The sequence below is a fragment of the Asterias amurensis genome, chromosome 4 (genome assembly GCF_032118995.1).
Source record: "Asterias amurensis chromosome 4, ASM3211899v1".
NCBI classification, from domain to species: Eukaryota; Metazoa; Echinodermata; class Asteroidea; order Forcipulatida; family Asteriidae; genus Asterias; species Asterias amurensis.
The window spans coordinates 24,714,858-24,726,857 of record NC_092651.1 but is presented as its reverse complement, the minus strand read 5'-3'; the positions used below and the strand labels follow the sequence as shown (position 1 = coordinate 24,726,857).

Sequence of the window (12,000 nt, the reverse complement as noted above, 5' to 3'; positions counted from 1 at the left end):
TAATCAATCTGGACCCAATTTTATAGAGTTTTTTAAGTTTGAGATCGATCGACCATCTAGATCACGAGAGAATAATTGAAAAACCGATTACAATTTTTGCATTGCGTCGATGCCCAAACCAAAATAAATAAAACGCCCACTGAGCGATAATTTCCAAACGCGAAATTAGATTATTTATTTCTCATCAAATATGATATTTCAGACAGAAATAATTCAAGGGACGTTTTCTACTATCATCATCATTAGACCGTGTAAGTTTTATGTCAATCTGTGGTCATCACGTTTTTTGTTGTTTTCTACCATGCAATTCTGTAACGTTCCTTTAACCAAAGAAATATTGCTGAAAACGCTCGTGCTAAGCACGATACCCGTATCATGTCGAACATGTACATGCCGAAGTAGTACCAAGATCGTGGCAACATTAACAGTCAAAAATGCGTTTGAATTTAGAACAACCTTCACACACAAAATCCGACATGCAAATCGTGTCCCTGGTCTTCTGCATCGGGGCCGAAAGTGCATGGTAAATTTGAATACAGGGGCACCAGTCCTTGACCAAACCCTTGAGGCGCAAACTTCTGGATGTAACGAAAGATGTTTCTAAACACTTTGGGAGGTTTCAAATGGGAAGGTGAATGCATGTCGAACCCACTTGACAAAATGGGTACGCCACGCACTACTTGGGCTCTACTTTTTTTCTAAGGTTTCTGAACCATACCTTAAAGGTAGGGTTGTGCTCAACGTAATGTTGATTTGTAGGTCAGATTTTCATTACAATAAAACTCACTAGTAACAGTTTCAGATGAAAAAGCATGTCTGCTTGCTGAAAAACAGCAAAAAACGATACTATAAATTCTTTTTGACGTTGGACCCATCCACAATTAGTGAGGTGATTGACAGTGGTTACCAATCGTAAGTCACCGCATCATTCGCGAACGGACACCAACCAAAAGAAATCTTAGAAACACCTTTTACTTCTTTTCCATGGGCTGCTCAACTATACTAACTTCAAGGCACTGGACACATTTTGTAATTGTCAAAGAAAGTATTCTTACTTGGTGTTGCATCCCAGCATGTGCATAAAGTAACGAATCTGTGAAAGTTTGGGCTCAGCCTGTCATCGAAGTTGCATGAATAAAAAATAATGGAAAGGCACCGTCTGTTGAAAAATCTGTAAATCCATGTGTTACTAGATGCATGAACAGGCTTTAATGCTAGCATGAATCGTTTCTCAGATTCAGATATTCTGGTAGGTTACAACGTATAAAGATGGTTGGGTGATGACGTCAATGCAAAGTCAAGCGTGTGGTGTAGATAGACTCCTTGCATGTGACGTCAAAGGCTTAAAACAGCGCCCTCACGTATAGGTCAAATGATTTTTAGTTTTTTACTTTCGGAAAAGAGTCGTTCTGAAAATCGCTTGTGAATCTTCCTACAATTTTTTCCAATATTTAAATCTGCGATAGCTGTATTCGTATTGAATACTCTTATTGCGTCAATTTACATGTACATACTTCTAACATCTTGCGTAAATTTGCACAATCAAATCGCTGTACCTGCCGTATTTTGCTTATCGGAGCCCTCAATACAAAATTAACTTCCTTAACTTTGATATTTGTTCAGATATTAATATTTCTCTAGAGGATTGGAACCGGTATGAACTTTAAAATAAAAGTGCTCTCATATTGAAAGTAATAAATTCACCTTGAACTTATTTACTGATCCTTGCACTATGTATGAAAAGCTTTGCTGAATCCTGTAGAAAAGGAGCCAGATCATTTAACAGCAAAATACTCCTTTGGGGGTTAAACACTACTGATATACGTCAGAAAAGATCGTAAATGAATTATGCACGCTTGGCAATAACCTATTTATAATTATCAAAGGACTGTGCTTAAGTCAAAGATACAAATACTAAAACCCTTTAGAAACACAGTAGGAAGTGCTCTTCCCCTTAAAAACAATTCAAATTAACCGCATGAGCCACGCCCCCTCCTATTAGCCACAACCACACACACTGAAAGAATTTGTCAACAAAACAGTAAGTTTAGCACCTCCAATGCTTTGCTCGAAACGCAAAATTTAATGAGCATGTATTTCGAATATATTTTTACAAGATAAGTTTACAATATCGCTCGATAACTAGACCATTTGAAAACGAATATGTCATGCTATACTTACGCCTGATCGTTTAGACTTCGTCAAAAAAAAAAAATTAAAGATTGTGCACTTTTACTTTTTGATGATGTAGCCGTTTATTAAGAGACAAAATACGGATTTCTATTTCAAATATGCTCCATATCAAATTATGCTACCTGTTTGTGAAATATGTTTATCTTGACTTCCAAAGAAATTAATCAGTGCTTTTGATTTGGCTAAGATAGATGGATAGTGGTTTTTGGAAGATTAAATTCATTATTTTCTACACACTAATTGCGCACAAGCAGTGAAAAGTATCTCAAATTTCCTTCCCGTTTGGTTATCATGTTTTACGGATCTGGTCAGGGAAATTATTGTGATAAATTCGTCTTTAAATGTAATTCTGGGTAATTTATAATTGGGGTTTTGCTTCGAAATGTGCATTTTAATGTGTTCTGCTTTGTATCGTATTAAAGACCCTGGGCACTATTGGTAATTGTCAAAAGACCAGTCTTCTCACTTCGTGTATCTCAACATATTCATGAAATAACAAACCTGTGAAAATTTGAGCTCAATTGGTCATCGAAGTTGCGAGATAATAATGAAAGATAAAACACCATTGTCACACGAAGTTGTGTGCATTTAGATGGTTGATTTCGAGACCTCAAGCTCTAAACCTGAGGTCTCGAAATCAAATTCGTGGAAAATTACTTCTTTCTCGAAAACTATGGCACTTAAGAGGGAGCCGTTTCTCACAATGTTTTATGCTATCAACCGCTCCCCATTACTCGTCACCAAGTAAGGTTTTATGCTAATAATTATTTTGAGTAATTACCAATAGTGTCAACTGCCTTTAACTACCTTTTGTACAATAGAGACCATTATTCATTTAAAGAAGATACGTAATCGAAAACGGTTTACGTTTCTTCGAGTTCTGTATGTGACATCCTTGCGCTTTTAGTTTGATTGCAACAATCAAAATAAGAACTTGGTAACTACACAAACGTAGTTGCTAGAAGTGACATCATGGGTCTTGTCACATACATGCACCGAAGTGGGTATCGAAATTAACACAATGTGGTGTTAAAGTAGCACTAATTACATTTGTAAGTAATTTTGATTCTCTTTATTTTGGTTCAACTAACAGAATATAAAATATTCAATGGTTCTCAAAACTGTTGAGCAATAAGAAAACTAAAGGAAATACAAAAACACAAATGGTTTATTCATAATAACAGAATACTTGTGATACTTAAAAGGAATCAAAATTACTCAAAAATATAATAAGTGTTATTTTGTGTTATTTTTGATACTCTCTTCGGTGTCTATAAATATGTGACAATGGTGTCAATTTTAACATCCACGTTTTTGCAGTGTAGCTTTTGAATGATTTTTTTCTTTATTGTGGCAATACTTCAGACAGAAATATTTTTTTCAAACAGAAATATTTCCTTCTTTATCCTAATCTGCAAAGACACCAGTTAATTTCCCACATTCATAAAAGTGGAAAGTTCGAATCATACAGTTGAACAATCCACGCGACATTCACGCTCCAACGAAAGACTAACGTGGATTGAGCAAGAAACAAACTCAAAATCGAAGATTTATCGATCGACAATTTTTGTCCTGCAATGACCTTCAACTTTAATTTATTCAGCCTTTCCGGGGTAAAAAACTTTATTACAAAACAATAAAAACGTCAAACGACCGCACAGAAATCAATGCACATCAAACAGGAATATCAACTATGATCATACTCACATGTGGTTTACTCGAGAGTTATAAGAATTAATAAATAAATTGTTTTGTAACTGACCTTCGAATGGGGACCTATATTTATTCAGCCTTCATTCGTTTCTACATATCGCTATATAGCTGGATTACACCCATGGTATAGCGTAGAACGTCAGGTAAAACAATATTGAAGCAGAGTTTATTTTATACAAAGATATCGGTCACAAAATATAGCTTAATAGAGTGGAATATATTGCTGTACAAAATTATTTTTACCAGCTATAATCTACTTCAAAGATAGCTAGCAAAATACTTAAAAGTTAGGGCCAAATTATGGTGGCTACGATTGGTTACTTGGTAATTCTGCTTAGCAATTGAAAAGTGTCTTAACAATATTTGGTGTGTACTATTAATGTTATACAGTCTAGCCTGTAGTCCTGTTGAGTTAGGGCCTTGTCACACGAGGCAACTTTTGCAGGCAACTTGGATGCAACCAACTGCAGTGCATACTACAAGACCACTTTGGTAGCACACGGGTCAATTTTCAAACATTGTCTTACGATCCACAACAGAAATAGGTGAACACTCAAATGTGAATGCCTTTTCTTCATGGAGATTGCCTGGAACTGGTTGCCTGTAAATTGCCTCGTGTGACATGGCCCTAAGAATGTTGTAAACAAATAACTCAACATAATTATGTTGTGAAAATTTTATTATGTTGATAAAATAAAATAACGTTATTTAATCTTTCCATTAGAGAAATGATTACATCGGCGCACAATTTAATGATGTTGTTTTTGGCCAGTATCAATGTTCTGTTAAGGAAGATTGCTAAGCAAGAGTGAGCCGCTTAGCAAACGTTTATGCTTTGGGCACGTGTGGTTTTAATACGGTTTACCATGCATGGGGTTAAGATGGTGAAACCTAAAATAAATATTTAAAACATGAAAAACAGCTTGATTCAAAAACAAAAGTGCAGAGACGTGCTAACAAAAAAAAAGAGTCACATGCAACAATATGCGATTGTGCGTTACCTGTCTGTCCCCATGCAGTTTGTATTTTAGCACAACTTTTTGATAGCTGTATGAAACCATGGGGCTGGGCTCAACTTCGTGGAGCTGCTTAAGGCATAAATCTTGCTAATCACAGATAAGTGCTGCTCAACAAAAATTCCATTGCAGTTTACATTGTTGTGAATGGTGTTTGCTTAGCAAAGAATTTTTTTAAGCAGAGTATTTTATGCATCACAGTCTTATGAAATTTGGCACTGGTTGTAAGACATCAACCAGGCAAAAAGGACAGTGATACCTTCCCGACACCGAAGATGACGTCTGGTATGACAGGGGAGATCACCAACTCCCAACGGGGGGTTCAGAGTCACCCGACCCCAGCGTACTATAGCTGGAAGTTCCCCAGGTCCCACTTTAGTCGCACTCCTGGGCAAAGATCTAGAAGAAGGGAAAGAAAAACCAGGACTTTGTTGGCAGTGACGCTGCGAGAGGGTACGATCTGTAAAGGTATCCGTCGATTCTAGTTCAAGTAGCTCATGTACATGTTACAACGTCATTCACGCTGAAGTGACACCTCTTTTGGGATGTGTGTGATGAACGTTGATACATCCTTGTCTCCAAGCTAGTTTTTGAAACCTCGTTTATTCCACTCTTTTAATTGCAAAAAATTACAAAATATGGATACATTCCTCTTATAGTAAAGATGTACACTAATGATTGTTGCTAATTATAAACGACAGCTTAGCAGAACATTCAGTATGGAACCGTGTTGGAAGCCTTCCTTGCGTAGTAGCGTTTTTTGGGCTGATACCACTTTTTCACTAAGCATTATTTTTTTATACCATAGGTTGAGCATGCAGTTTTCAACATCCAATTGAATTTCATAACGTTAACCTAAACAAGCAAATAATGTCGCATTGTACAGTTCTCATTGCTAAGATCAATTAGTTGAGTTGCATGCACCCCCACCCCATTGTTCCAAACCTCAGTTTTCCTCCTTAAATATATCAAATGATTAAAACAAAATAGTTTTCTATTTGCACGCAGGCAATGTATCTGTTTTTGCACACACTCAAATTATCTTCCAAAAATAGTAAGTAGCACAACAAGGGCGCTGAAAACAGAGTCTCGTTTAAGTGATATCTAAACGAAAATTACATTTTCAAGTGACCAGGGGTCGATTTCAACAAAGAGTTAGGACTCGTCTTATCTCGAGTTAGGACGAGTAACTCGTCCTGACTTAGGATTAATCTTAAGGTCTGCATGCTACAGTGCAGGGTTGGGACTCGTCCTAAGACCTAAGATTAGTCTTAAGTTAGGAAGAGTTTTGTGAAATCGACGGCAGCAGGAGTGCTTCCTAGAACAAAAATAGTGCGCCCCCTTGTGCCCCCTAAAAGTGTACCGTAGTTTCAGCGCTGAATATGCGGGGAGCAGCTTAGACTGGGCCCAGTCTTATATCCGCAAGGATAAAGACAGGTCCCTGCTGACAGATCCAGTGATTCCATTGGATACAATGATATTGGATTAAACGTGCATCCACTATGCCCAAACAGTACACTGCTGTCACGTCCGCAATAGAGTTTGACTGCGTATCTTTTAGTGAAATGAATTAGGTCAAAGGTTAAACTACACGCCGGTTTTGGAGGCCGGTCTCTAGCGTTATTCACTAGCCTTAAAGTGTGACGTCTGATATTCAGGCTAGGAGCAGCAGCATCTTCGCATTAGATGTGTACGTGGCTTTGTGCAAAGCATTGCTGGTACAGTTGACATTCAACTATTTTAGATCAAGTTCACCTGACCTCGCATAGCTTTTGTCTGCTCATGACCACATTCATTGCCCATCACAAGTTTGTTCGTTGCTTCTGTGAAACCCAATAACACCCAGATATTACACTTTCTGTGGACTTAGGATCAAGTAGTGATGGACAATCCTAGTCTTTAAAGTAGGGAAGGGGAAGTGGGTAAGACATAGAAACAGACGGATGAAGAAACGAAGGGGCGTACAACAACAACGATTATTCGAATACAGCTAATGGCACTGTAAACGTTTGGTAGTTGTCATAGACCAATGTTCTCACTTGGTGTATCCCATCATCTGTCCTGATGGTGTTTTTCACCTACACTAGTGGACACTATTGGTAATTGTCAAAGACCAGTCTTCTCACGTGGTGGTACCTCAACATATGCACAAAATAGCAAACATGCGAAAACTTAAGTTCAATTGGTTGTCGAGGTTGCGAGATAATAATGGAAGAAAAAACACCCTTGTCACACAAAGTTGTGTGCTTTCAGATGCTTGATTCGAGACCTTAACATATAATTCTGAGGTCTTGAAATGAAATTCAAATATTTGTGTGGAAAATTTATTTTTTTTTCTTCTCGAAAACTACGTTACTTCAGAGGGAGACGTTTCTCACAATGTTTTATACTATCAACAGCTCTCCATTAATCGTTAAAGGAACACATTGCCTTGGATCGGCCGAGTTGGTCTTTGAAAAGCGTTTGTAACTGTTTGTTATAAAATGCATATGGTTAGAAAGATGTTGTAAAGGTAGAATACAATGATCCACACAAACATGCCTCGTAATAGCACGGTTTTCCTTTTAACTCGTCGCCTAACACGATTTATGGGAGTCAAAATAAATGGCCGACCGTGTTAGTTCGCACAGTAAAAGGAAAACCACGAAATTTCGAGGCATATTTTTGTAGATCATTGTATCCTACTTTTAAAACATCTTTCTAACCATATGCATTTTATAACAACAGGTTACAAACGCTTTTTATAGACCAACTCGTCCGATCCGACTCGTCCGATCCAAGTCAACGTGTTCCTTTAACAAGTAAAGTTTTATGCTAATAATTATTTTGAGTAATTACCAATGGTGTACACTGCCTTAAAACATTCTAAGTGCATTCCCTTTATTCTCTTCTCTTCTCACACAGGTCCACCAGTCACGATCCAGTGTGATATATTTGCCTTGAGCATCGGACCAGTCGTAGAGATAAATCTGGTAAGACCCCCCCCCCCCCTTTCCTCCACCTTCCAAAGCTCCTTCCTACTGTTAATTGAGTGCGGTCTAGAGGTTTTTACCACATGTTAACTACGGTCATACTTTCTCCAATCCAATTGTAGAAGAAGAGAGAGGTTGGTTTTTTTTCTTTTCTTTTTTCAACTCTACGGACATCTTGTTTTATCTATAGTTGCGTTGATCCAATTTTCGTGCAGTGCACCGCATGTAATCGAATCCCATGTCGTTAAACGCTAAATCACGCGCGGCACCGTGTTGTTTCATGTCGGGGGCGAGTATAGGAAGAGTCACAAAGAAAATAGTTCGTTAAAGGTATTGTCAATAGCCTATTATGCACCACATATACCTTTTGCACCCTTACCCTTATGGGTGTCAGAATGGGTATAAAGCCCCTCCCACAGCCCAGCACCCATCTTGCCCCAATAGGCTCAGTGTTGTTTCATGTCATGGTCGAGTAACAAGAGGCCAAACAAAATAGTTCCATTAAGCCCCCCCCCCCCGACAACTTCCCCTCTTCCTTGCCGCCTATTTTTTTTTTTTTTTTTTTTGTCCTGTTCAAATTGCCACTGTCGCAGTGCTTTCTAATAATTTGGAATTTGGTTTTTATTCTGAATCGATTCAAAAAGGGAATCCTTAAAAAAAATTAAGGACATTTTTTTGAGGATGGCAATTCTATACTACAGGGAAAAAAAACATGTAAGAAATTGCTTACCGACATGCACACGCCCAACCGTCTGGTACCTAATCTGCTATACACAATAGACGGACTTGGTACGCTAATGAAGCATGACTATAATAGAATTATCCCTTGCAATCCAATGTCATTTACTGGTGTTAGCGGAGAGGGTTAAGATGTTCCGAGTCCTTGTGTGCAATTAGCCGGGAGTGAACCCTTCGTTTTAATGGCATACTGTCTAGCGATTAAGATTTGGACTTAACCAGTGAACCTTCTCTCTTTTATGGACAATGAATCTCCTTGCGTTGCAATATTGAAATCATTCCATTTTAGGTATTCATTATTATTATCAAGAATGAGGAATATTATGGGATTTGTTCCTGCATTTTAATGGCATACTGTCTAGAGATTTAAGAGATGGACTTTACCAGTTATCCCTCTCTACAGTCTGAGAAAAAAAATAAGCTGCTTGGCATGAACATTGCCGGCAACATCAAGTCATTCTATTTTGGTATTCATTATTTAATAATATCAAGATAAAGGAATATTATGGGATTTGAGCCTTCATTTTAATGGCATACTGAGTGAACATTCTCTATACATTAACTGCAAAACGAAGCTCCTTGGAGTGAACATTGCAGGCACAATTATATCATGCTACGGTAGTACTCAACATTATTATAAAAAAAACTTGTAAAAAAAAAAAAAAAAAAAAAAAAAACAATTATCAAAATTTAAAAAAATAATGGCACTGTCGTCGATTTCACAAAACTCTTCCTAACTTAAGACTATAATCTTGTGACTTATAGAGTCCCAACCCTGCACTGTAGCATGCTAACTCGAGATAAGACGAGTCCTAAATCGACCCCTGGACACCTTTGGTAATTGGCAAAGACCAGTAATCTCACCTGCTGTATCCCAACATGTGCATTAAATAAACCTTGTTGAACTGTGTGCTTTCAGATGCACACAAAGGCATTCAGCCTTCAGCCTTCAGCTGATTATAAGGAACCTAGAAAGATAAACTAAACCACTAGTGTGATTATACCTGTATGATCACCAAAAAGCAACATGATCCGGAGTTTGGGGACGATGCGAGCCTCCAATCACGTCCCCAGGTTGTCAACGTGACCTTGTCCTGAAATCCTCTGACGTCATATTTACAGTTTCACATTTCAAGGTTACATTAATGTTGACCTTCTCGCAACGCAGAGCTTAGAATCAACACAACCTCCACACTAAATGGCGTTATAAGACCAATTCCATGAACTAGATGTCAACATTAACATTTTTTTATTCAAGGTGGTTTTCCCGCTTAAAATGTGGTTGGTACTCTGAGATCAGAGCTGTATGTGTAAGCACTGCAGATGAACCCTACAAAATGAGATACTCATACCAGCTGTTGCTATAATTTAAATATGAAGAAAACAATTCAAAAATATGAAAAATGTCTCTCTTCTTGAAACCAATCTTCTTGTGTCTGTCCCTGTCTTGAATCGTCTGACGTAATACTCCAGTTTAACATTCAGAGGTTAGTTTTTAAGGTTGGCCTTCTCGTGACGTATCTTCTCTCATTTTTTGTTCAATTTTGGAGTAAGTTATCGGTTCACTTTTTGAGTTATGCTCATCCAAAGTGAATGATCACATTCCAGACGCAATCTTGGTGGTGCTTGTTGGAACGACATCGTTATTCTCCAGGCCTAAACCCGAAATACCCATCGGACCAATTTCCGCATGATCCCTATATTTTTGTCTCGATAATTACCAATTTTGTTTGTTCTCTTTGGAGATCGGTGAGTAGAATTTATTCAGACATAACCAAACGGTTAACATGAAAGCATTTTATCTAATAGCAATCTCCATCGTCGTGTCGTGACAACCGTCTTGTCCTTTCTATGCTACGGACCACCCCCTCCCCCCCCCCCCCCAGCTTCAACTGAAACCATAAGCCAACTTGCCCCCTTTTCTCATTCTTTAATTCTTAAAACCCTTCAGTGGAAACCGCTGTCAGCACATTCTAACTTATTTTTAAAATGTCCACTGTTTTAAGTACACACTCCTGAGCAGCTCATATGCAATAATATCCTAAGCTGGACCACACCATAATGTCCTAAAGGGGTGTTTACCAACAGTGATCGGTGATTGAGATGTGGGCCTGCAACCCATAGAGAATGCAATTGATTAAAAGTGCAGCAGCCATCTTGATTTGCTTTCGTTGAAGTTACGTCACAAAACCAAGGCCATCAGAGTAAGTAAGTCTGGGCCATTTAGTTTATACCGAGAAACCCTATTCAGTATCACATTCTGCATGCGCGAAACAAAACATGATAAACTGCATCCGACATCAAAATGCCAATATCAGTGGTGAATGTACTGTGGTTGATTGAGAACGCAAACTGACCGTCGTAAAAGGGTATTTTAGGAAAAGAAATGGAAATTTAAAACCTTGCGCAAACATCTGCCCAGTGGTTTCCAACAAACAACGGTGGAATCCGGGTTTATTCCCCTTTCGGATTCTGCCCTAACTGCCAGTGCAGTTGATAAAAACAGAATCAATAGTGTTTGCTAATGCGCCGTGCTTTTTGGGCGCTTTTTATGGGCAGTACTTTTTTACTGTCCTTTTTTTTAGAGAGAGAGAGAGTTTTTTCCGTAGTTACCTAAATTCTCCGGCTTCATTCTAAACTGCTGCGTGTCACAGACAATCAATTTAGGACCGGGTCGGGACAGAGGCTAAACTAGACAGCTGTATGCCCAGACGATGTTATAATTACTTTTAAAGGCGCTTAGATCGTTGAAATTTTGATGTTTGTTTGAACTTTGTGTATTTTCTCTCCGTCTTTTTCTTTGTTTTAAATGTTTAAGTTGCCAATGCCTCCTCATAAATAGCTGTCACCTGTTTGGGGTTTTGTCAAAATAAAACAAATCAATAGATGCAAACACACTATTAAATGGTCAATCAAAGTTAATGACCAATTTGAGTTTAAATTTAACTCAACACGACGTTGATGTGAACTTTATTAAAGTTATTGTTAGACAAGCGCGATAGAAAGACCAAATACTCGACGCAAAAGAAAAGTAATAGCACAATAAAACTTGACAGTTAAAGCCATTGGACCCTTTCGCTAAACAGTGTTGTCCAAGGCCCACACTTTGTGTACCACAACTTCTATATCAAATAACAAACCTGTGAAAATTTAAGCTCAATCGGTTATCGGAGTCGGGAGAAACCCACCCTCGTTTCCGCGCGTTTCGCCGTGTCATGACATGTGTTTGAAATTAATCCGTAATTCTCGTTAACGAGAATTTATATTGTTTTGCTGTTTTCTCAAAAAGTAAAGCATTTCATGAAATAATATTTCAAGAGAAGTCTTTCACCATTGCCTTCTGTAAACCCTGTAAGTTATTTGTAAAT

The 12,000-nt window shown here is 38.0% G+C and overlaps 1 protein-coding gene across 1 annotated transcript in view; it reads left to right on the top strand.

The window, feature by feature from the left end:
- LOC139936277 (gamma-aminobutyric acid receptor subunit alpha-2-like) overlaps window positions 1-12,000 on the top strand; it is a 79,981-nt gene that overhangs the window by 46,279 nt on the left and 21,702 nt on the right. Inside the window, exon 3 of the mRNA XM_071931069.1 lies at window positions 7,827-7,894. Coding sequence (XP_071787170.1) covers window positions 7,827-7,894 — 68 coding nt within the window. The remainder of the gene's footprint in view (window positions 1-7,826; window positions 7,895-12,000) is intronic.